Genomic DNA, 27608 nt, shown 5'->3' with positions numbered 1-27608 from the left:
ATTTAAGACCATAAACTTCAAATTTTGTCAAATACGTGGACGGGTATAGTAATGGCCAGGTTCCGGTAGAAGACAGACACAAACTCACCAATAGGGTAGTGCGAGAGACATTTATGTTCTACCACATCCATTTGACAGATACATTTTTACATTTATCATTTTAGAGACATACTCATCACTGAAATACATTAAATTATGATATCATACAGAAGCTTCATAAATGTTTTGTTTATCTGAGCAGCATAACAAGAAAATACGCTGCTTACAGTTAGCTGCTACAAATTACAATCTTGAAAGATGCAATATCTAACTAAATCATTAAATATCCATTAGTCAGCAAAATTGCTTTATTTAATCTTTTCCGGGAAAATCTCAAAGTAATATTTATACATATTTTCCGTTGTAAACGTAACAGAAATATGAATTGTTCATGAGTTCTTGAAATTCAAAATTTGCTGCTGGAAAGTTTCGTTTTTGGTTTAGGCCACTTTGCATCTTGGTTGTCCATATTTAAAATATAGTTCGCATGTAAATGTAAGTACCTTAACGAAAAACATGAACTTAGTTGATTAGTTTAAGAGCAAAGCATGTCTAAAGTGTTACATACGTATTGAGAGAAGGTATTCATACGAATGAATTGCATTATACCACTAGTAAAACGTTGGTTTGGACAAAACAAATTAGAAACTCTCAACATTCACACCGACGTTTATTTAGGTACTTATTATATCTCTAAAACAAAGTCACATTCGTGGGTTTGTTTGCTTAATTTTTTTTGACGTGATAGTTAATTCCTGGAATACATACTTGAGTCCCTGTGTAGAAGTTTAAAAATTCATTCATTTATTTCTTGCAGGAATCGCTGAGTTTGAATTTCCTCCAGTAGAACCATTGGAGACTCCTGAAGTAGAAGCTAAGGCAGGATCAGGGAACCTGGGAGTGCGATTTCTCAACACAAATGTAAAAGCTTACGGCTTTTCAGAAATGGAAGTGGAGTCAGTCAAGTTCGTATCATATATATAAATGTCTGAAGTATATATAGACGAGTCATTTTACTTCAAAATTTTGAGATTAGTAAAAAAAACCTTATAAGCATGGGACGTTGAGATTAGATGCTTTCGGTTGTAGTGAACAACATAAAAAAAGTTCCCAAAAATCACAAGTGTGCTACGGCCGTCATATTAAAAATGGTCACCGTAATAAATTCAACATTTTAAAAGTTGTGATTAATAATGGAAATACCTTATAGGCATGAGGCTATGTGAATAGATGCACTTTGTGGTAGTGAAGAACCTACTGAAATTCCTCCAAAAGCGCAAATGTGCCATGGCCGCCATATTGAAATCTGGACGTTGCAATATGAAATAATTAGAAGACGTTATGAATTTGTTATACACATCAATTTAGCTATAATGAATGAAATACAGAAACCCTTCTGTACTACCTCTGGCATATTGCAATATGACAACCTTCTTGTTTGTTTAGAACCTTAAGGATACTGATACATTTTTCTTCTCATCAGCATCAGTGAAAGTTCAATTTTACACAAGTATGTTATACATGTATATAATTATAAGTTTTAGAAATCGTTGCAGTTTCTGTGCAGTTGGCATTTGAAAATATATAGGTTACAAAATTTTCATTAGCAATAAAATAAATGGAAAGCAAAAGATTTTTACGAATAAAACAAATGCAATCAAATTACTATGTCAGGCACCAACCACTTTTGGCCTATATCTTCCTCTTCATCAGAAAACAGATCACTTTGTATTAGCCTTATTCATACATGAAAGTCCTTGACAGTGTTTACGCATACCAGAACGCAAAAACTCGAGCTTCTACAGTAACATTTATTATGTCACATAGATCGACATCCATATGAAATAAGCTTCATTAACTCTGCAGGTAGTGCACTTATTGCACTGGCACTGACATTGCAGTTATCGACACTGAAGACAAGGCATTTCCCAACCGTACCCATCCCCAGCCGTTTGAGTTCAATTTATTGTCTTTCCATTGGTTCAATTTAATGGTAATCAATGTAATAATAATAATAAATACTCCCGCACACTCCCTCCTCAACAGGAATATAAATTAGATTGATCTAAAGGTATACACGATACGAATATTGGGCAGCTGCGTTACTTGTAGGAGGTAGTGAACAAAGGTCAAACGTCACGTTGAAAGGTGGTTTGGATGTCATGTTATTTTACCTGTAGTACCATAGATTGTCCAATGTTTGTTGTTGTCCACCACCATACATGTGTAGTAAAAATATAGTATTTCTCCTGTTCTCTATTTGCTCTCTTGTTGCCAATGGGTTATTAAAAGCTAATATATTCTCCCTTAGCCTGTTACTTTTTTGTATAAGGTATAATACTTTCCGTTTTCCCAATTTATATAACGCCGACGTTGTGTCAGATCCCGTAGCTGCGTGAGGGGAAAGAATGCCTTACATGTTTCTCCCAGCAGTGATTTCTGGCGGTGAATAGAGAATAACTTCGGTTTTTGTTGACTGGATGCTGAGCAAAGAAACCAGATCATATCATTTTCACTTGACAAACATGTTAATACGACAAGTAAATCTGTTTCACAACCGACAACTTCTACCGATGATGATCTGCTTGCCATCCCTAAAGCAGCTGATATAATGAGTGCATCATCATCTGCTTCAGCTATGTGAACATCTATATTGGGCGACTTCTAGGTACTAGCTAGAAATTCGACTAATGATGCTTTGTTCTTGTTATTTGCTACAAAATGTTTCTGTGATGATGTAGTTAAAGTATTTAGATGAGGTTGTACTGCCGGTGAGGTTCGTCGAGTTGATCGCTTTTCCTGCTCCCAGCATTTAATTGTAGGTTTGTCTTGATAATCATCGAACCCAACAATGCAATCACTGTAAAAGTTGGTTAACAAATATGACACATTGCAGTCATTAACCTGGTCACATGTAACTTGTCGAGACCAGGCTACACTCTGCAGGAGATGTCCTCCGCCCATAACATACAAACATTGTTCATTCTCCTGTGAATCTATTTCCGGAGTGAAAGCTTCCAGTGAATATTTAACTCTTTTTAGCAGAAATGCTTCATGAGAAAGAGAAGGATATTTGGGAGCTAGTTCATAAAAAAAAACATTGCTTTAATTTTTTCGGTCTTTCACGACGTAGATAATGCGGTGGAATAATTTCTGAGTGTTGATGATGATGCTTGTATCTCCAACTTTGACAGCAGAGGTGACTGATGAAACAATTTTCACCTTGAATTATCTTTGTATTTTTACAATATTGAAATTACTCGCTCGCGTGCGAGGATTGAAATTACTCGCTCGAGGATTATGCTCGCTCCTCGCGTGCGTTGTCACAATTTAGTGTTGAGTTTGCAATAATCCCGGTTGAAAAGATTACGATATCATCACCGACCTGTTGGAGTGTAATGTGCTTCATTAATCATGCACATATTTTCTCCGCACCATGTGAATCTCTAATTTTCTTGTGATTGTGTTCGTAACTTGTATTTGAAGACATGCCGTGAAAAGTTCCAAAAATTTGGCGATATATGTTGAAAGTTTAAGAGACGAAGTCAATCGCAGTAGCGTCTGTTCTATAATTCCTCTTCCATTAGTAAGTCGAAATGGGTCTCATCAGTGATTGCTCAATTACCATGTCTGATCACGTACCAGACCAGTAGTTTGAAGTACTTCGAATTGTGAAGTATCCCTTATGTGCAAAATGTTCATAAGCTTTTTCACTCATTCCAGACTGTAGTTCCATCATCTTTTCGAAATATAAATGAGCGCTTTTAGCATACAGGTGAAGAAAGGAAGGAAGTATGCACATGACCGTATTCAACTACATCTGAAAGTCTCAAGTTCTCTCTGCTCTAATAAACTAAATCATCAGGATCGCCATTGGAATATATTGAATACATAGTTTGGCTGTTCGACGAGATTTAGCAACTTCGCTGCGTATTCTTCGGAATTCTTCTACCAATGGCTTCCAAATTCCGATCAGATGGTCTGAGTTGTTTTAGTCTTTACGTCAGCATTGTCAAAAATGTTGTGTGATAAACCATTGCATTGCAACTCAGACTGTCCATGATAAGCAGCAGTATTCAAGTACGTGACAGCTTCGTTGTAGGTGGCATACAAAGACATGGAATGAAAGAGGTCAATCAGACAACGTGGTCCAAACTAGTGAAGATGAAAAGAGAGAGCTAATTGCAGAGATGACAGGAAGGATCTCGGTCGAGAAATGAGATTGTAGTATCGATTTAAAATATAACGACATTTGATTTATCCTTCTGCTGTTTACTGTTATTTTCGCGTATGACAATCTCCAGAAATCGCTGCAAAGTATCTGGTATTACATCATATCCACCAGTTTTCATATCATCCAACAATGGATAGTATGAGTGGTCATAAGTTTTGGATCGAATATCGTGCCGCAACATCTCGGTCGCTATTTCTACGACATCTCGTTTTCAACATTTTTCTTCCTATCAGAGTAATATTGTTCGTACAATACATTATACTCAGTGCCAAGGGAACTAATGATAACCTTCATTTATTTACAAAGATTCATATTTAAAATTGTTTGTAATAGAATGGTCATATACCAAATGACGGCCATAGCACACTTCAGACTTTCAATGGCTTTAACCTTCGAGTAGTCGCGCCGCGGTCAAAAGCACCGCAGAGACATTATTTTTGATCGTGTATCCATTCTGTTTGTCTGACAGACTTCTCCGTCTAGCTAATCTTTCCCCTCACCTTCCCGAACATTCCTGCTCAATCACTCCGTTATCCGTTGTTTAGTTTAACTACTAGTGATTGTTTAGTGATTCTGTGGTGCTTTCCACCGCGCGCGACTAAGCGTGTAATTTTTTTTCTCAGTGTTTCGCTCTGCACGTGACCTTTGCTTTGGAGATGTTTTAAGCTTTGTAAACATAAATATTATTTTAATGGACGGAAGAGAGGTCGACAGAGTTAAAAAACTGATACCAAGTGTGAAAAAAGAAAAAAATAGAAATGAACAGCTTAAAACAATCTTAGGGGGATTAGAGGGAAATCTTAGGAATGGACTATTTGGATAAATCAGCCGAGATGATCTCGTGGAAGCTTTGTCTGAGGAAGATCATAACACACATACACACACACACACACACACACATATATATATATATATATATATATATATATATATATATATATATATATATATATATATATATATACACTGAATGAGCAAAACTCATGGGATAGCAGGGCTCTGATTTGTGGATGGACAGCAAGTGTGCCCAACGCCACCTGGTAGCCTCAGCGACGGTCTCAGTTGTTTGATAGTGCTGGAAGTGGCTGTGTGAGTGCGCTGGTAAAATGCAACGTCGTCGCGAGTTGACGGCATTCGAACGGGGCATGGTTGTGGGTGCCCGACGCATGGGGCACTCCATTTCGCAAGTGGTTCAGGAATTCGGCTTCCCAAGATCAACAGTGTCGAGAGTTTACCGAGAATGGGTGAATGAGGGTGTGACAGTCCACAACAGACACCATACCGGGCGTCCACAGGCCCTAAATGACCGAGACAGGCGAAACCTGAGACGAGTGGTAATTCGAGATAGGGCAGCAAACGTGCAACGAATCACGGCTGAATTCAACACTGGCCGAGATAGAGACGTTTCCCAGTGGACAATCCGTCGGAACATGCGTGTTCTCGGGTATGGGAGCCGTCGCCCCAGACGTGTGCCACTGCTAACCCGGCGTCATCGGACAATTCGGCGTGCATTTGCCAACAATCACCACGGATGGACACTGCATCAGTGGCGTAACGTGATCTGGTCTGACGAATCACGTTTTCAACTGTTCCATGCAGATGGGAGGCACCGTGTGTGGCGCACACCGCACGAAGCGATGGATCCAGCGTGCCAAGTGGGCACAGTCCAGGCCGGTGGCCTATCTGTCATGGTGTGGGGTGCATTTTCGTGGCATGGAATGGGACCCTGGTCGTTCTGGATGCCACATTGACTGGTCAGAGGTATCGTCAGCTGCTTGGAGACCATCTCCACCCTTTTGTCATGTTTCAACACCCTGACGACATTACTGTGTATCAAGATGACAACGCAGCCCCACATCGCGCCAATATCGTCCGTGCCTGGTTCGACGAGCATGCAGGTGAGATCCAACGACTGAATTGGCCACCTCGCAGTCCGGATATGAACCCCATTGAACATATCTGGGATGCCCTCGAGGTCAGGCTCAGGGCATTGAATCCTCAACCCACGAACAGGACCCAATTGGCTGCCGCTCTGCAGGATGTGTGGTTCCAACTGCCTCCGGACGTGTTCCAGGGCCTTGCTGACTCACTGCCACGCCGTATAGCTGCACTCCGCAGGGCCAGAGGGGGCCCGACCAGATATTAGGTGGGTATCCCATGAGTTTTGCTCATTCAGTATATATATATATATAGTGAGTGAACACGAAAGGTGAAGTGAGGAGTCTGTGAGCGAATCTGAAGATCTTAAACCCAGAAATTACCAGTGATTCCTCGAATGTAGTCAGAGCAGGAGAGGACGAAATAAGCGACGACGAAGTGTAGGACATTGTAAATTTGAAGATAACCTAAAATAATTCAATGTAATGCTGTATGCGTGAAGTTTCAAAATAACAGGACCGTAAAATAATTCAATGAAAATTTGGTTTGATTTCAATTTAGCGCCCTTTTCAGCATCAAGGCTATGTAAGACGTGGACCTACTGCTGAACGTGGGATCCGAACCACATGAGCTCGCACCGGGAATCGAACCTGCAAGTCCCACGCCAAAGGCGTGTATGCTAACCGCTTAGCTACGAGTGAGCTCTAATTGAATGTAAAATGCGCTGTGAAGCTTTGTTTTAATGTTAGGTTTATATAGTATATTTTTCCTAATTTACTATTGCATTTCTAATTTTAGACGAACCAGAGTTGAAAAAAACAAAATATCGTCATCAGATTTAGTATTTTCAATAAAATCAGTGCGTAGCTATCTATCTAAGGAAATATGTAACGAAAAAAAATATTTTATCCCAAATAAGAAATAAAAAACAGTACATGTCTAATTGTAGGTTCCTCTAATAGTTATTACTGTAAAACTTATTATAATAATAAAAATGTTATTCCCTCTTAATCAGAAAATATATAAAATTACGTTTCTAATACAAGAAAAACGTTTAAAACCATATTTGCAACACACTATGTTTGTGCGGTCCTTATGAGCTACTCGCGTTACTTTTTCTGCGCGACTTCTCGAGGGTTAAGTATACTTTACGTTTCATATCACTGAATGCGTTTATTTGCGAAGTTCCATTCTTTTATGCTTTCTATTAGTTACAAGTTCATATGAATTTTTCATATTGTATAGCCCGTTTTTCAATATGGCACCCTTAACACACCTGTAATTGTTTCCCAACTTTTAGTATGGTGTATACTCTAACAAAGTGCTTCCATAATGTATGGTCCATGCTTATAGTTATTTTTTATCGCAACTTTAAAACCGTTTCTTATCTTGCGGCTTGTATTTTGCAATATGGTGGCTGTAGCACACTTGTGATTCTTAGGGACTTTTAGTGTGTGTTTCAATGCCACTTAATATATCTATTTACAAAGATCCATGATTATAATGATTGTTTCAACTAAATTTCACATTATGATTGGGTTAATAGTATTAAACAATCTTAAGGACAAAACAAAGTTTAGTTTCAATTCAAAATGCTTTTATTTACCCCAGTTAATAGGGCACTATATATAGTCTTATTTAAATATCCATAATAGATCAGGAGTCTGCATATATTGCAGTACGTTCATTTTGAGCAAAACAATTCTTCTTAACTAAATATAAATCTAATAGACTATATATTAGAATGGTCATGTTTCAACATCTCAGCTCTTTTTACTCTTACACCCTAAAATAATTCCATATCAGACCATAGTAATAGATGAGAGAAATTGGCTCCGTTGACTAATATCAAATTGGTATCCCTTTTATGAAGTGGATTTACAGTGCTCAATATGAAACAGGATACCTTGTACGTTTGCAAAGATAATTTTAAATTCATAAACAAATATAACAAGCAGCGTTCAGTAAGTTTTACTCAGATTGTAATACTGTTGTTATTTTCAACGTGTCAATTAAATTTTAAGTGAACATACATACTTTAGTTCTTTAGCTACAAGACCATGTTATAGACTGTAGCTTCCATTGCTGTGAAGTATCTTGTCGAATGTTCCTTAGTCATCTTGTATTAACTTTGGTGAAATGAATTTAGATGAGTGAATTTAGATCATTTTAGTACACAAGAAACAAAGGCTGAAGAATGTTTGTCCTAGCAGGTGAGCCTTTACAGGAAGAAACAGAAATAGCTTCTGTTCAGATGATAAGACAAGGAGCCAAGTTTGATGTACAATGAAGCTGAGGGATGACTTCCTAGCCCTTTTTATGATTTTCTGCGGTTATAACTACGTGAAGCTTGCCGTCATCATGATAGAGTTTGATAACACTAGCAGCAGCTTCAGTTTCTTAGTTTGGAGAGCATATCGTATTTTATTTAGTGAGAAAAGTGTCACTTCTTGATAATTCCATATTCCAAGAAGTTTATGAAAATGAAATAACACAGATCCGACAAAAAGGAGGCAATAATTGTGTGGCATCATCTGGAATGTCTGGTTTCTCTAAATAGCTTCAAAGAGCGTTGGTTACCGGAGTGGTCCAATTTGTGATCCCCGTTAATCGAAAGCAACTTTCTGTGAAATGATGTGACTGATTCATAACAGGTTTTGAACAGGACTTCCATTACCGACCGTTGTCATCTCGTGATTTGTACAACAGTTCAAATGTGTTAACCAAAATTTTCATCATCATACTCCAAGTAATAAAAATAGTATAGCCATGTGTGCAAAACATATTGAAAGTAGTGAATGTTAAATGATTAGGAAAAGTTCAAAATAACGTACAATATCTGTGTTAAAAAGCTTTTGCAACACAAGATAGAGATAACCAATTTCCCATTAAAACTTGATGTTGCTTTCAGTACAGCGTATTATTCGAGTAAGCTTATTTCTGTAGTTGATTACTTTGATCTCACATGGAAAGAAATTAGGGATGCAATATACAAAAAACCAGAAACGAAAAGCTTAAGAACGTCTTAATATAAGGATCCTAGAAATTTTCTACACAGCTTCTAAGTAGATTTATTGAACTAATATTATTAATACTTCTCAAAATTATTTGCACGCCAGCGGCGTCGTTTTTGTGATATAGATTGTTCATTGCGACGCACTATTAACTTTCGAAAACTGTAAACAACCTAGAATCCAAGACTATTGTGAAATAGTAATAATATACTGCAGCAAACTGTTTATACAATTGGTGTAACGAAAACATGAAACATCAGCGACACGGAGGTAATACTATTGCAAACTTTGAATAATATTACATCGTAAAATTCATCACGCGGTATGTTTAATACATGCTAAGGGTCATTTGGTACTGCTAAACAAAATATTAGAAGACAATAATTCTGTGCTGCTAACTCTCAGGTACATATACGCTACCGCTGCTTGCACTTTATTAGGTGTTTCGAAACATGGCTCACTAATTCGTTTCATCATTAAATATTGGGCTTCAAAAATCAGCACAAAAATACAATAAATGACAAGGTATTCTAGGATGGCAAGCCCGTTAAGAAAATGCACTCCTTTGGGACATTAACAATTATTATAATGAAAATAGGGTTACAACGTTGACATGTATAAAAATGGGGGGAAACAGTTATTAGGAATGTGAGTTGTACGTTACGTGGAATTTGAGAATATGAATATAGAACGCAAAGAAGAAGGGGTCAAAGATAATTTGATGCGAATGTCCAGAGCTAGACAAACAGGTATAACAAAAATTAAAACTGCACAATTCTCCAATTGCAACAATTAAATTGGTATTTGCTGACATGTTTTTTTCGAAACTTACATGAAATTCTGTATCAAATTTATTAAATGCAACAGATAATACATCTATATATTTGGAATCTGCGTATTAGGGGATCTATTTAATTAGCTGTATTGAGCTGTCACTTTATATTACCGTATATACACTGAAAATGCAGATGTAATCAATGGCCACCGGCTCCTATTTGTTACCAAAATGTGCACTATCCTCTTAGGTATATCTCTGTGTAACTTAAGAATCTCATCCTTAAATCTACCAAAACCTTATTGGCACATATCTCAGGAATGTTAAGAGTGAATCAAAAAATTGGATCACCTTCTGAGATAAATTGGTACCCTATCGAATGTATGGCTGTATATTGAAAAAAATCGAAAATAGCAGAAACACCCATCCACGTACATAGAGAATTCAGTAATGAACGTATAAATATCACTACAATCTTAACCACATGCATATGAAACTGTCATATCTTGGATAACTGCGGTATGTCCAATGTACGTGCAATATGCTCTATATTATATTTTTAAAATACTTCCCACTTACGTTTAATGATACATCCGTTGCTATCCAGCTTGTGGTTTGACTGCCACAGCGCCTGTCTTTAAAATATTTTATTAATAATTAGTTCCCGTTTAATCGCTTCTAAAATCCAAAGAGACTATTTCAATTAATTTGCTACGTGTGTCAGTTTGGATTGAAGTCAGTCAATAGTGTTGACACTCTTAGTAGAACGCATAGTGAACACGTCCAGGTGATGTATCTACGGTTGAGATACATACATGGCTTTGTGACTGTACTTAGGCCAAACAAACGCAGAAAGAGAAACAATGATTTAGAATTTAATTGCTCATATTGCTCCTACTCCGAAAACCGTAAAGTAAGCAAAGGCGATATTCGTTTTTAATTATTCGTAGACCAAGGACCAAAGAAAATCAACGATGACATTGCTTGTAGATATTCTGAGCCCAAAACATTATTATCCCAAACATCAACGTTGAACGCAATGTGTAAGCAACCTCTTTATAACATAAGATTTTCTGACATATTACGGAAAATGCTTAGAATGGTATCGAACGATATTGGAACACCTCGTGTATCGTCTGTACAGATTCTGATGAAAACGTTCAAAGATGGCTAGTGTTCCACGTATTCGTTTTACAGGTACCAGAATTTTTCTTATAAAATTCCAAAATCTCCACTGAGGTCCCATAAACAAGCTCATTTATGGGACCACAAAGGGGAAGGTCCAGAGGTGGCAAGTATCTTAATCTTACAGGTAATTCCACTGGCCCGCCTAGACCAATCCATCTATCTCTAAATATGTTGTGAAGGTACTCGCAAAATTAAACAGTGAATTTCATATATTCACCATAATGCTCAAACCACATTTTCTACGGACTACCAATGGAACACTGTGCAGGACTTTTTGGAACGCTTAGTTCAAAAAGTGAGTAATATTGTTCGTTAAGACGTGGAAGTAAAATGAATGTCCCTATCTTCTCAACGTTTATAATTCCCGCCCTAACCTTTATCGAGAAACGATATTATCTGGCTAATTCATGCGCATCTTGGGAACTAGTTAGCCATATGTGTCTGCTTCTTGTGTTGAATAATCCCGCTTGAGTGAAGATAGCTTCAACAATAAATAAGAGAAGCGTGTGTACTGTGCGTATTCTGCTACTCTATCAAGTCAACAATTGAGAGAATTATTTCCAAGCACAGAAATCTAATGATTCCAAACTTTAACCCTCTAGAGCTGATATGGATTAACGTACTCGTCTTAAAGAACGTTCCAAATCTTAACGCGCCAAATAACTGTGTTACCTTGTTATTACTTACAACAATGAAAGACCAATTGCAAAATTTGCAACTGCATATAGGAAACACTTGGCTAGCTTCAAGGTTTCTCGTTGTTGTCTGTTATTGTTTAAAAGTGATAATACATCTATTAATGAAGATGCTATTCATACCATACTGAAAGTTTTCCATGCTATTTAAACAATTCATTGGATCTTTTTTGTCTTTGGTAATGTTTTTCTGAAGCCGAACATTTAATGTATAAATCGATCAGTAAATGTTTTGGGCTCCGAATAAAGGAAAAGGCCTTGATGTATTTTTTCTTACTTATACACGGAGAATTTTGCCTTCTCATATTCTGTCCAGTAATGGTAAAGTTCAATAAGCATGTAAAACCCTGACTGAGTGATATTCTTCTTTACCGTATACAGTATACCGATGTTCACGGTTTGCAACTTTGTCACCTCCACCTCACTGGAAGGTTGTATATTTGATGGGCAAATTACACGCACAACTCGCTACTGTTCTATATTATGTGCTTATGGTCTATTTGGTCAAATCTAATCAAATCTTATGGTCAAATCTAACCTACTACTCCATACAAGTCTCATATGCTTCAGGTGAATGTATGGTTATGATCAACATTACGTTTCAAATTTGGTTCCACCTTTTCCACTTACCGGATCCTCACGCAACCCGGATCCTCACGCATAGAAATTTAAAGCGTGATTCTCAAGGCTACAAAGCTAAACACCAAGTGAGAAAGCAAGCATTTTAACTATAAGTATTTCGATAAATGTATTAAATTTTCATAATATCATAGTAATATTACAGATATACCTGTATAAGATCTTATTGTGTCTCTTCCTCTAAAAAAGTATCACAAGCAACCCTCTTGGAATATTAGCTCGTAAAACGCGATCACGAGATTTCAATACATTTGAAGTATACAACATCACCAGAGAATTCTCTGTAAGCTTAGAACGTCTATAAGGAAAAGGGACCTCCACTTCTATGTATTTCACATCTTATATAAATAATTGCATTATACGATATGTTTTCCTAATTTAATTGTCTGGCAAATCTTTGCCATTCAGGTTGTAATTCCTCATTCATTGGAATGCTTTTGTCCTTGTGCTCAAGTGCATATTCTAAGGTTGTCCCTTGATCTTTTAAACTTCTAAGCTTGCTACTCTCTATCGCTGGAGGGACTGGAATACGGCCATAATGTAGCCAATCTGAGCCCTAATGCCTACTATTTAAGCCACCGCTCGAAGCAACCTCGCTAGTGAGTCAAAGCATACTATGCTCGGCTGGTGATCGAGAGTTCCAAGTTTAGTTTATCCCCTGCAAGTATAAGTACGAAGAACTGTATCCTATGGTTTTCCCACAACAGGATTGACTCCAACCCAATCCGAATAGCTAGAATATCAGCCCTGTCTACCTCTATCATATAATAGGAAGACTTTTTTCGTACACAGGTTGTAAGTCCCGTCGATATTTTTTTGTGTCGTGCGGAATAGTAATATTACATATTAGGACATTATTTGGGTTTGAGTCTGGCTTCTTGAACCGCAAAGTTTACTCAATTTCTCCCGGATTCCAAATCGTTGCCCAGGTTCCAGAGACAGGGACCTTCACCCAGTCTCCACTCCGACAACCCACATGTTGTCGACGAAACTATCTCTTTCAAGATCTTCTGAGCAATTAGGGATTTTATCTAGTAATGATAGGGGTACTCTGTACATTACCAGTTCCCTAGAGCTGATGTAAACTTTAGATAACTTCAGTTCTATTTCACTTCTATATCCTAGTCTAACTATTATAAAATATCGTTGTTAATAACTATGAGGAAATAGTCAAAGATTACGTACATATAAAATCGTACATACAAAATTAACTTATCAATGCCCAGTAAAATGCTAATCAATATAAGAGTCTAAAGCATTGTCACTAGCTGTTACATTTGCAAGTTTACGACATAGAGCTTTGCAGACGTAGTCTTAACCCGTCTCCCGACAGCAGGTGTTAGATTAAATATTCCTGTGAGACGCATCAACCAAATCACATTGCAACTAGCACTCTTGTATAGTACTGTTAGCGTGTTTCTTTTAATTTCTTATTTGCCCTCTATTGTAGAGTCCTGCCACATATCCAATTCCAATTACTACAAAATCTGGTAACATTATTTGGATCTGGTTGATTGCATCTATTGTTTCGAAAAGCTGTATTACCATTAGCATTACATTTCTTCACTTTAACGGTAAATCTGGATTTCACGTTTTCATTATTACTACTTTATCTTACATTACGGTTACGTAAACACACTTGGTTATTTGCACTATTCCGCACATTTTTGTTTGTATTGTATTGCATGATCAACTATGTTCCAAAATCCTTTATTATTAGCAACAATTGGTTAAAACTCGTACACTGTAAAAAAAATTAAAATCTGCTGTAACTTATAAGGCAACAAAATTCCTAGTGACGCAATGACTCTTGAATCTTGCTGAAAGAGGTTCAGTTAAATCACTTCCTTATAGGTGGTGATTACAAACTCGTGAATCAAACCTCTTATTTCTGATTAGTACATCCCTATTAGCTAATATAGTCATTCTCGAAATTAGCAAAAAAAATGTTCTTAAAATCTGCTTAGTTTCGCAAACCATTTGGAATTGCCTTAAGCTAATCTGAATATAAAAAACCATCAGGAAAAATCTTAAGGATATTAGACTTATTAATATCGTACAAACCAGATTTTTCCTCAAACCTTTCCATAAAAGTACCAGCGGAATATCGTATACACGACCATTAATTTTTTGTGAATATTTAACGGCACACTCGAAAGTTAAGAATTACTACCTTTCCTTCAGATCTTAATTTTCTAGGAGTTACGCATACAGTATGTCATTTCAGTCTTTCCTCATCCGTCTCAATCTAAGGATCAGTGCTGCTGTCTTCCTTGGCTGTACATCCATGCTAGCTTCCGTTATCATATTCTTGCCTGTGGACTGTATGTAGAAACTTAGGAATCACTAAAACTGGTTCTGAATCCAGAACCTCTCTAACTGGAATAATCAGAATTGTCACATTGCTGGTCGTTAGTTAACTAGGGTCCACAACTTTCTTTCACAACTCTGTAATATATACAGAATCATTGTCAATCCATGCTTCCATTCCACTATACAAAGAGACAATTATTTCCGTTTGGCACTGTGTGATTCTTCAAATTGCTCATATTTATATTTCGAATCTTGCTCGAATTTGCCATTATGTTCTTCCATCTTTCCATCTGAGACTGCTTGAAGTGTCCCAACTTATTCGACAATAGTTTTTACTTGGTGCATTTGTATTGTTCTAATCTGGGTGTGGTTTGTTCCATTAGTTCATTCATCAGTTGCAAGAAATTCTGAATGTTTAGGTTAGTATTTTTAGAAGATTGTTCTTGTGACCTAAGTTCCTGAACAGGTTCCTAAACGTTCTCTGGTGTATATATTTTTTTCTGATTTGTCAATTTTAGATAGTCCGTTGAGGTTAGCCCTTAGTTTCCTTCCCTACTATTACAACAAATTCCCGGGTGGAAACACCGTAAAATATAACAATAACCTCAGTTCGCTTTCAACTTTATTTCGTACTATAAAATAATATAAAATAACAGTTGCTAATTACTACGAGGGAACAGTCAAAGATTGCAAACTATTTCCAATTTATTTAGATGCACTACATGTCGAAAAACTAATTATTTGTTTCACAGCTATTTAATACACTTATGCACAATAAATGTGATCTTCCGTTATGTTTTTGAGAATCATAGGTACCCAAGTTCGCAACGGAAATGCTAGTATAGAAACCGTATTATTGTCCTTAACAGCGAATCAACAAACACTGGTAAATTGTCTTCTTCACCATTACGATATTTTAATGGGTGCATCAGCATTATCAGCCAAATATGATATAAATGTGAGTAAATTAAATTATAAATTCGAAAATTGAATTACTTGAATTAAAAATTGTAAAGTAGTTTACAAATGACTGCTGACGCCATTTGCATTTTTTAACCGACTTCCGAGTAGAATTGCCTGTAATATATTGTAGGGAAAATGTAGTAAAAGTAAAAAGTGCAATTGTGCCAATTCGAGATCAGGAGAAAACAGTTTGTCAAAGTCAAGTAAAGAAATGTATAACCACAAAAGAGTGTATTAATAGTCAAAATCGTGAAGGAGTTCCAACGGGAAGAAGAGGATCAGTTACCCAGATAGTCAGGTATAAACGTTTAAGAAAATGAAAAATAAAGTAAATGAAGCTGTATACAGTGATTGTAGATGAATGTAGATGTTTTTATGAGTGTTTATAAAAGTGTATAAAAGTGTACGATGAGAAATGTTCCCTTTAACCACTTCCTCTCTTGAACCTCACTCTAAGAGATGTAGACACTTGTCACATGCTCCGTGGAACTCCCCTGTGATAACTATCGACTGAAAATAAAACATCTACAAAATGAAATTACACGTCATATTGTATAATTTTCTTCTTCTATTGTTTAAACAGTGCATACGTTAAAGCATTTTTGCTCTGGATATTAAATGAAATAAACGAAAAACAAAGTAAAGGATAACGTTGTAACATCGTCCTTTTTTACAGGACGGTTCCCTGGCAAGCTCACATACCAAATCAGGGATTTCCTCTCTATTACGCATTGATTCACTATGTGCATTTTAACAGATCTCATATTTCCTTCTAAACTTAATAGTACATGTAAGCCACATTTTGGAATACGGGATTTTCAAAGAAGTCATAACGTAACTTTTTCGTTTCTAAGGGAGACATCCAATAATATCACGTACTATACCCAACCTCACCCAACCCGGGAGTAGGTCAACTTTAATATCTTAAATCTAAACTCTTGCTTCTCACCATCGCGATGCTTGTTTCAGGTGAATCTCTATGCCTTACAGCAACCGGCTGAACTTTTAATGTGATTTCCCTTGCCTCTCACCTTCGTGACCTTGAACCAGGTGCGTCCTCTTTCCTCTCAATATTAGGGTGCTTATTTTAGAGAAATTTTCATGTCTCTCACCATCGAGGTGCTTGATTTATTTTAGTCCCCTCGCCTCTCATACATCTCCATTGTTTACAGAAGCAAATTCTCGAGATGGTACCCGTTTTCTGTAATATAGATTCCAAGAGTTTCACCTACAGCAAGAGTCAAACGACGTATTCCTACTCATTATCGTAGTTCGTGCTTTATATGCGACAATTTGTTAGAAATATATCACAGAAAATGGCCACCATTTCGAACATTTGTTTATCATTTCTCAAAAGTGTTTACCTATTATTATTATTATTATTATTATTATTATTATTATTATTATTATTATTATTGTTGTTGTTGTTGTGGTTGATGTTGTTATTATGATTATTATTTTTGCTTATTACAGAAGTATCTATCAAGCTAGAACACAATGTTCAATAAAAAATTACGTATTTTTCCCGGAAAATCCGAATCTGCAATTAGAAATAGGGATTACTATTTAAGATTTCAAAGTTAACCCCCTCCCGCTCCTGGGGAGTGGAATTTGAGTCGAGTGTATTGTTGTTAGATGATCCCTACGAGACAAACAAATTTGTTAAGAGTTTCTACAAAAAAAATATGATTTGTAGTTTTCCTGATATTTTCAAAAACTGTTGTAAATGTCTTACTTTTGAACTATTTATTACGCTTTCTGATTGTTGTCGCTTACAGTGCTATCTATTGCGTAACGTGCAAAATGTTCAATACAAAAGTGATTATGTGTCATTTGGAATCCGAACCTGCAATAAGAAATGGAGGTTCTTATTTAAGATTTCAAAGTGATCTCGCGCGTAGGGATGAGCCACTGGGAAAATAGTTGTAAATAATAAAACGCTGAACCTTACATTACTACTTTAATAAGTAATCTTCATTTATTATCAATATTTTGTTATACATAGGAGGTGCTTCACAAACTCGTTTAATTTTTTGAAGACACACGATATGTCATTATTTGTTAATATATCTACTTCTCTGAATTAATATTGGTGCTCGATATCCAATATGACTACATGGAGCCAGGTAATTGTAATGACACCCAAACATAAACACAAAAGATATCGCTTACATTGCACCGGAAGTAAGCTGGGATCCATTATGGACCCCAATTGGTCATTTATATTACTGAAATAGCTTGCGTATATAAAGGTTAACTAGCATTATTAGCTTCACATAATATACGTAACTTGCACATCACTTGTTTAGATAGGTGTAATGTTTGTGAACAGAGTTAAATAAATTCTGTAATACGAAAACATGGTTTCCCAAGTACAGATAAGGTTTCTTTGATTTGCGGTTTGTAGGTATGGAGGAAGTTATTTCAAGTAATGTGCTGCTAATTACTCCTTTTAAGAAATATTCCAAATTGCTCATATTCACCATTACTTAATTTACTGGCAAAGTTTAGTGGGATAAATACAGTGTATTCTGCATCAAAACACAAAAGATTTTAATACGATATAATGACGATAAAAATAAAATATTTTAAAGAAGAGACTAAGGCGAAGCACTTTGTACTCTCATATTTCAATGCTTGCCAGAAAAAAGGGCTAATTAATTTTCTTTGAAACCTACACCCTGTTAGAAGGAAATGGGATAGCAACTAGCTTCAACACTAGAAATCCACTCTGCTGCAAGGGTATATATTATTTTTATGTATAAGAGATTGATAAAATTGTTATAATTTGTACCTTGTTTTAAGCATAGAGAAAGATTTGTTGTATTACTTCAATGTAATGATCTGTTGCATGCGTGAACGGCATCGGATAGTGTCAGTTCCTCAACTGTTTTTTGATGTCCATAGAGACCATTAAGTGCCACGAACGGTGTCTTCTTTTGTGATATTATGCCACAAGCGAAGAGGGTCCTTCATTTTGGTGAGAAGATCGTCACGAAATCCCTGAAAATATTTTATATGCATTATATCTCACACTCCACTTTTACCTTCATCTTCCCACGCTGATATTGCAACCAAACATATTGTTATGTCCCTCCTTGTTGCATCTTCTACTGTATGACTCTACTTTTTTTTTAAATAAATAACGCCGGGTCGTTAACACTTACTACACTAATCATCTCATAATTCCTTATTAGCTATGTAGCTCTTCGAGGGCTGAGACGCAGCCATCCGACTGAAAACGATTTTCCTTTCAATTTAATGCAAAACAAAAGAGAGAGTACCTGCTCGCTTCACACAGAAACTGGGTCAAATAGAACGTCAGTAAATAATTTTGGTCAATATTTTTGGAAACTCACTGAAACCATGGATTCAGATCGTGTTTTCGCTTCAAAGAGTATTGCCTTATTTAAAACGTAAAGATGACGGATAATGAAATTATTGTTTTGGTGACCAATCAGTAAAACTGAGGTAATGAATATATGTTTCCAAAGTAAACTTTTAAAATGTCTTTTGAAAAACCCGTAATTTTGATAGCATATTTAAATAATTGTCAATACTTTTTAGTTCCTATCTTACGTGGCTTGTATCTATTCATTACGAAACTTTTGTTAATGTATTTCATGTAATCAGTATTATATAATTAGTTAACTCTAACATATAGAACTAACGATATAAGAAACATTTATATCTTACATATTAACCTATCCAAGAACTCCAAGCTCTTAATGCATGCATTGAACCAGAAATTAATTTTACTTCTTGCTCTTTTACAGGACTAGTCTTGACCCTTTTCGCATTGAATCTAAAGCGATATGTCACGCTGTTTATTTTACTGCTGATTATACTGTTCGAGGACAACTTCTTTTTCTACCTATATCAGGGCACGGAAAAGTGTATATGAACTTCAGTAAGTTCTATTGTTTTTTTTAAAGTAACAGTTCTTTCTTAATTAATAGTATTATAGTAGCAACAACAATGTAGTAACGCGTTTTGTCATGTAGTTGAGTCATTGACCGTGTGTTTTAATCGTCAGAATGTTGGCTTAAATTGTTGGGTGTATGTAATATTTTCTGTTGAATCAGAATCAGGAACCAGCTGCAAAAGTGAGTTGTATTATAGTAGCAAACGTCAGTCTAAACAAATGAGCTGATCAATTATTGCCCATTATAAAACTATAAGAAAAATCATATATGCTTCTACTTTCTAACACCAAGCAAATAAGTAGTACAAAGAACTTTAGTAGTATACAGTCAGTAATTAAGAATTTAACTTTTGCATTCCTTATCTAATCACCTCTGTTGGGTAAGCAAATTTCAAAGAAGGAAATCCAAAATAGTGAATCAATTAATAATAAAGCTCTTTGAAGTTGTACAATAACGTTCAGCATAATTAGAATCAAGCAACAGATACTTAATAAAGTTTGCTTAAAGTAGAATGAACAAAGTAACTGATTAGCTTTTTGAATAATTCAAATTAATAAAATTAGTAATGAATAAATCCCGCTCCAGGTTAAAAGTGTTTAAGATTAGATTCTATCTTTCATAATCGTAATATGATAATAAAATAATTAATAATCTCACCTTAGGTTACATAGTAAAATAACTGATAAAATTGTGGAACAATCCAAAGTGGAATGAATAAAGTTAGCTGATTGTCTTTCTGGATAATCCGAATCAGATACTTCAAAGTGTTTCAATCCCACTTGAATCTACAAGACTGGAGTAACAAATCATCATTTACATACATACTGTATGTTAGTCACTCGTAAAACAAATAGCACGACTTTCGATTATGAACTATTAACCACGCAAGTCTTAAAGTATTATTCCAAAAATCTGTTGGAGACTGATCGTAATTATTAAAATGAATGGTCAGCTCTTTTTATTCGTGTGTTATATTTTTTACACTACCATCCATTCCGAAAGTTTCGTTACCCAATGTTTTATATTTCGAACAATAAAATAGATTTAATATCCGCGTTACCCCTATTGGTTTTTAATATAATATTTAGCAATATTCCAAGTTGTACCTCATATTTACAATAAGATCGTTGAGAACAAAAACCGATAAATTCAGGTGTCATCAAGAGAAGGCATTTTAAGGATTCATGAATTTCAGATGTGGCGTTGATATTCTGGTACTTCTAACGTAGACCTCTAGTCTCACTCTTATTACTATTTCTGGAAGTAATGATTGATCACGTTTTATATAGCGCTGTTGCGTTAATAATGGTTTACAACCTTCCAGTTTTTATGAAATTACGCAAATGTGGGACCTAATCAGGTTTGATTATTAATTTTTCAAATTTAGAATTGCATAATAATATTAAATGAGACGTTGGGTTAAATACATAATATCACTTAAATTGTCTCAGATTGGATAATGATTTTGTCATCATATGGCTACAACATAATGCTAATGTATCTTCCTCAACGAAATACAAATACAATGTTAGTAAATATTGTAGCAACACTCGCTGTATTAAGTGTCAATATTTGGAGTGAAATATGTATAAAAATGGTGATTATTGTTCCTAAAATACATGCAAATTAATTATTTTTTTCAGCCAATCTTTCATTGTTCTCGTCTATTGATGGACAAAAATACACTAAAGAAAACAAGGAATATTACCGAATTACGAAAGTTCAGGTGCAAACAAAACTTGAAAGTGGACAAACGAAATTGACAAATTTATTCAATGGAAATAAACGATTAGGTGAGTATACTTTTTTAAAGGATATGAATGAAAAAATAATCATAACAGTTTAAATGATTAAATATCTTTATATGATATGAAACAGTATGAATTGACTATAGTAATGGACAATTGTGTACAACACCTGCGCATGATTTCTGCAATCTAATACCGTGATAGTCCTCTTTGAGATATACAAAGTTGTTATATATGATTCCTTTAGAAAGTAATCTGTATAGCCTTTTTTACGTATGTCTGAAGGTTTGATGCACTATTATGGCTGAGCATGAGTTCTCGTTATAAAGAGATCCCCCCTGTACAGAGATCAAGAGAGGAATATATGGCATTGAAAATGGGATTGGTCGCTAGCAAATGGAAGTATAACTGTTTCCGAACCAAACTCTTCTTCTGATCGTAATAGATAAATTTTAGCAACAGAAAATAGCTTCCCGAGAGACATTACATTACAATTAGAAACACAGACCATAGTCCAATACGATGAGATCGATGCTCCTAGTCATCTATTCGTGTTCCGAAATATAGTCAGAAATATGTTGCGCCAAATCTAAACCGTCTTTACTGGTGATCAACAGTTGATGTTCTTAGAAGACTCCTTAGATATTGGCAAAGCATATTTGCTTCATACATTTACGACAGGCGAAAAACATCAGAGTGCTACTTCACAGCATGTTTTTCTAATATGGTTTGCAGAAGTGAAGATTTGTCACTCTAGTATTTTAATTTCCAATCGCACTATTCGTTGTACTATGAGAGTAATAGCTTTTGCTTTCTCGAAGGTAATTTTACATAAACAATTATTATTGAAGATACTGAGCTCCTAAAAGAATAAGATATTTTTAATACTGAACAAGGTTCTTTATTCTGTGTTATCTGTGAAGCAATGGCGTAGAATACCATCATAGATTCTCATTAATTGAAACTTCTCTTCTACATCAAATTTGTTGCATTTTAGTGCTTGCATTTCTGATAATCTGAGGAGTTATTACGAAAGGTGAATGGAAAGAGCGTTGAAGATTCTTGAGAGTTAAAACCAGGTAGGCAAAATTCTGGGACCTGATAGGCAATCGTACATGCATTGTCTTCGGGATACTTGAGATTCATTACTTAACTTATGGTTTTCCCTGCCTTAGAATTCCTAATCCAAAAATTTATGATTTTGAGGTTACCTTATTCTATCTGAGATAAGATGGTTAAAGCACAGTGATCTGAAGTCATAATGCTATACACCAAATTTACCTAAATTGCTGCATTTTGGTAGCTTACATCTGCCTACTTACAGTTGAGTACAGATTTTATCAATCTTCGTCTAGTATAATACAAGTATATGACTGTTCTGTATACTGATCAAGAGTATCCATATATAAAATGAGTGTAATAATTTACGGGAGGAAATCATATGAAATTCATAGGAAAGAAACTAGGAAAATGCAAATAAATATCAATTTTAAAGTTCTACATTTCATTTACTAGAAATCTCAACTATGTTGAGACGTTTTACAGATCTAAACAAGTTTACATTTATGTGTGCCATACACGTGCTTTGATTGCTTGACATTATTTCTCCCAGTCGAAAGGATGGAAAACTTTAGAAATCCCTCATTTTTTGGGAATATGTACAATAACTTCCGGAAGATGCACAGAAAGAGACATTTAGATATTTTTTACCAAAATGTAGACATACCTAAAGTGCTTCGTAATGCCAAAAAATAACAGTTTCCGCAACATATTTAATTAGTCTCTAGTTCTTCTTCAGAAAACGTTCATTTAAAGTCATTTTTGTTTTAGATATTCATTGACAAAGTAGATTTTTTCTGGATATATTCGTTCATTTTCAATGTGCCTCTAGTCAGACATGCCTTACTTGCAGAGAGATGAGACAAATTTTTTGTTACTATTTTGTGACATCTACTGGAATCTATAATGAATTACGTACGTCGCAGAGAAAAAGAAAAATGCAGAAGAATCATCTCTGTTGTGTATCCTTTACACCAACTCTTTCGTTTTCAAAGTTAAATTACTACACATTTTAAAGCCAATTTTGAGTATTTTTTAAAACTCTTATAATACACACTTAGACAATAGTAAAGGGAACATTAGAGCGTGTCATCATGAATCTTCAGAAAATACATATGTACACAATTAGATGGATTCCATGGATTCCGTACTTAATAAAGCTTGAAATCCAAACCCATTACAGCAAAAGGAGATGTTTAGTACCGTTCTTCTATCGCCAAGTTTGAGCTGTTGTATTGGGTTGCTTCTCCAATTGTATTTTTAAAACATAATTAAACGAAAGACGATATGGAAAATGTTAACAAAATTCACCACGTATAAATGAGAAAACATTTTATCTATCCGACCGCAATACAATGATATTATCCGCCATCTTTGGAAATCTCCTCAAAGGAGTTCGTGGTTTTTTATGGTTTTGTGTATGCTTAGAAATGTATCACTCGCAACGTTTACCTCACAAATCCCCCGTGTATCGCAGGTGTCACATAGATTTCCCGTTGACCTTATAAAGTTAGTTTCAAACGTTTTACACACATACCCATTGTACTTTAGAAGTCGCTCCTTTTCTTCAGGTTTCAGCATTTGCTACCTTCTCCTGTCAGTAGATGAATGTGACTCGTGGAGTTCTCGAGCGCCTTTCAGCTTCGGGATATATTTTATTTATTCTTAGGATAAGTTATTTTTAAATCCTTAATAATTTATTTCTCCTATATCTAGAAGGGCCAGCAATTGCTCTCGTAAAATAGTAATTGTTCATGTACTAAATTAAGTGTATAAACTACGTTTGTTTCTCGCTGAGTCAAAGGTGTCACATTCGGTTTCCAATTCATTCGAAAAATTCTTTTCGAAATTTGTGTCAATCTAAGGCCTTCACTTAGTGAACATTGAAAGTTTTGTTTAAAAATTCTTACTTGAACTATGTTTGGGTTTTTGTGGGTTAAAAGAACATAAAGTAGAATGACATATTTGACAGTTTCAGAGTACGATGTTAAATTGTTGTATATGCAATACATTTTCATATGTAGAGACTATACAAAATATGTGGAATCAAACAGAAAAATATAAATCTAAACTTCCCCCGCTTCAGTTGTCAACACTAAATGAAGCAAAACGAAGGATTTTTCTAATTGAATTTATAGATATAATCCTGTGAACTTTCGTGTGTATCGAAGTTTGTTGTATTTGTTTTAAGTAACTTTCCTCAGTGAACAAGAAGAGAAAGTGTATACTACTTCCCCAGATCAGTTCTCTATAATGAAAATTACGGGGAGTGAAACATAGTGTTTCTAAAATACAAAACAGAACTACTTATAAAGACATAGCACCTTTTGAAATGAGTGTAATAGCAAACTTGTTGGTACGCATCTACATCAATTTTCTCTTATAATGAGGACACAATGATGACCTTTGAAACAAGCACAAAAACATGGAAGTGACAATATAAAATCGTTTACAATATACCTACAGAGAGTGCCATTTAGGAAAAAAGTTCAAATAACTTTATAACTCAATACACGTGCGTTTTCATTAACAGAAGCTTTTACTTTTCCTTCTTACAAATATTTGATTCCCTTGTTTTATTTTCCTTATCTTGTGTCATCCTTTTGAAAAGTAAGAACTGTGAATTAATGTCACTCAACTCATCAGGTTACGAGTCTTACAATATGCTACAATGCTAATAATTAGTTTGGTACACGTATGTGCTAAATCACATAACCATCCTAGGATGTTATAGTGAATCTTCAGCCTTCATTTTAATAATAATATTCATATGGTAGAGACATGATGAAATGTTAATGATTGTTCGCAAAGATGGACACAGCAGTAAATAACAATACGAAGATGTCAGAAATGAGTTTAGAATCATAACCAATGAGGTTTGATAAACATTGAGATTGGAAATCATGAAAATGATGCCATAGGAAATGTGTTCCACGGACCTTTCTGTATGGGGCAAGAATAATGATTATTAAAATTAATATTACATAATACCTTTGGTATTGCAGATGCTAAATATTTTGGGATTAACCCAGTTAGCAAGGATTTCTAGGAACCAATTGGCATTTATTTGTTTCTCTACAAGTACAACTAGAACGTATTATCTATCATGTTGACATAAGTTAGCGCTAATGTAAACTATATGCATGACGTACGCGTGGCTGTTTTCTTATAATTTAATTTGAGTTCTGACTTGATTTGTTATCAGCACAGATGCTATATAAGACCTACATTTTAAGGTAGAAACCAAAACACTGCAATGTTCTTCCACCAGAAATCTAAGTTACGACCCGTACAACAAAAGTCAAAGCATTATCCTATAAATAGCGAAAGGGCTTCTCCAAGTCGAGTGATTGTGATTGTTCTTCGTATGATCGTATGAATTCTTTCTATTTGAACCTATCTTCGCATACAAATGCGAGTGTGATTCTGAATGCACTTAGAACTGTAGACCCAGTCCATATAGTATTGTGCAAATGAGAGATTGTCTACCCTTGTAATTCAGATTTAGTTAAAACACTTAAGGTTTGGAAATGTGAAATGACATATCCCAGGAGCAGTACCGTGCTAGCGGGGCGACGGAACCGGGCGCCGAATTAAGTGGTAGCAAACTTTGGAGGGGTAGAAAGAAAAGAAAAGATAAGAGAGAGAGGAGAAATTACTTGGAACAATACAAGCATGTACTTAAATTCTCTCCCTGCTTTAGAAATTGGTCCTATAATCTTACTCATGTTAAGAAAATGTATGTACACATATATAAAATGTAAGGAAAAAAGTTGTAACGGACCGTCTCTACCGATCCGTTTACAGAGTAATATGTCATGAATTAATTTCTTAATGTTTATTTTTATTTCAGCTTTTCAATGTTGGCTGACTTAATTTTGTTTGTTATTTTCCGACATTATATCAATATGTTCTTGTTTATTTTCATTTATTATTTGTTAATTAACTTATGTGCAGTAAGTTGATATTCCATTTTTATTAATGTCTCTGGTAATAGGATACGATATTCTTTATCTGCACCTATGATACTTTACAATGGACTTTCTAGCAGATATAAATTACCTTTGAAAGTTTTGTGACCAAGAATCATACAAAATATACCTTGATATACATTGTGTAGTCGTCGTAAAAAAAGGAGTTGAGTTGAGTTTGGGTTTAACGTCCCTTTCATCAGCGATGCTATATGAGACGTGGACCTACCGATTAACGTGGGATCCGAACCACATGAGCTCCCGCCGGGAATCAAACCCGGGTCTCGTAAAAGAAAAGGAAACGACACATTACTTTGAAATTAATTTTGTTTGATTTGGCATAAGAGTTCTGTGAAAATGATGTGTCTATAAAATAATATCCTCCCGGAATCCTAAAGATAACATTTGCTATACAGACATATATCGGATGTACTTCTAATTTATCATTATTAATATACGTAAGTTGTTAGAGTCATCATATTTAGTTCACGACATGATTTCTGAAGACACGTTAGTTTGACCATCCGATGTTTTATCACCAATGCATTATATCGTATCAATGTACTTATTCAGATTTCTCCGTTCACTAATATAAAAAGTCTACTATGATTATTTAGTGGCATATTGCTATATTATTGCAACGATGAACAGAAGCAATTGTATTAGAGTACATATGTGAGGTTAAGTAAAAAGGATTAAGATTATATGAATAGCAACTGAGATGATATGCAAAGGCAGGATAGTGAGTACGCGTGTTGTGCGTCGAGTTCTAGTTTATCGTCAAGTGACGAAACTGTAAATTCTACAATGTGTAGTTGCTGTGAGTCTTGGTGCCATTTCGACTGCCTGAACATACCAAATGAAGAATTTGATTCTTTTGTTCAAAGTGAAATGAAATGGCTGTGTACTAGGTGTAGGACTGAACATGGTGCACTCGAAGAAGGCGTGCATCGGGAAGACAATGTGCCAATACTGCGTTTGTCCGGACGAAACTCATCGGACAATTTGCATGAAAACTCTGATACAACCCGAGAAACAAAGCCTACTAAAAACGTGGTCGAGGAAAACAGTTATACTACTAATATTGCGTCACCAGGGCAAACACAGGACATTACATTAGAAATGATTTTGAATAAGCTATGTCAAGTAGTCGAAAAGCCAGAAGA

The 27608-nt window shown here is 35.3% G+C and overlaps 1 protein-coding gene across 1 annotated transcript in view; it reads left to right on the top strand.

Annotated features, from left to right (window-relative positions):
• Positions 1-26347, top strand: part of LOC145692512 (protein takeout-like) — a 31237-nt gene extending 4890 nt beyond the window's left edge. Inside the window, exons 2-5 of the mRNA XM_081767820.1 lie at positions 857-1004; positions 19515-19648; positions 21308-21457; positions 26325-26347. Coding sequence (XP_081623946.1) covers positions 857-1004; positions 19515-19648; positions 21308-21457; positions 26325-26347 — 455 coding nt within the window. The remainder of the gene's footprint in view (positions 1-856; positions 1005-19514; positions 19649-21307; positions 21458-26324) is intronic.
• The last annotated feature ends 1261 nt before the right edge of the window (positions 26348-27608 follow it).

This window comes from Thermobia domestica, chromosome 8, assembly GCF_964235325.1.
Source record: "Thermobia domestica chromosome 8, izTheDome1.hap1.1, whole genome shotgun sequence".
Taxonomy (NCBI): Eukaryota; Metazoa; Arthropoda; class Insecta; order Zygentoma; family Lepismatidae; genus Thermobia; species Thermobia domestica.
Note: the sequence above shows the minus strand (reverse complement) of the source record. Positions and strands in the feature narration are given on the sequence as shown.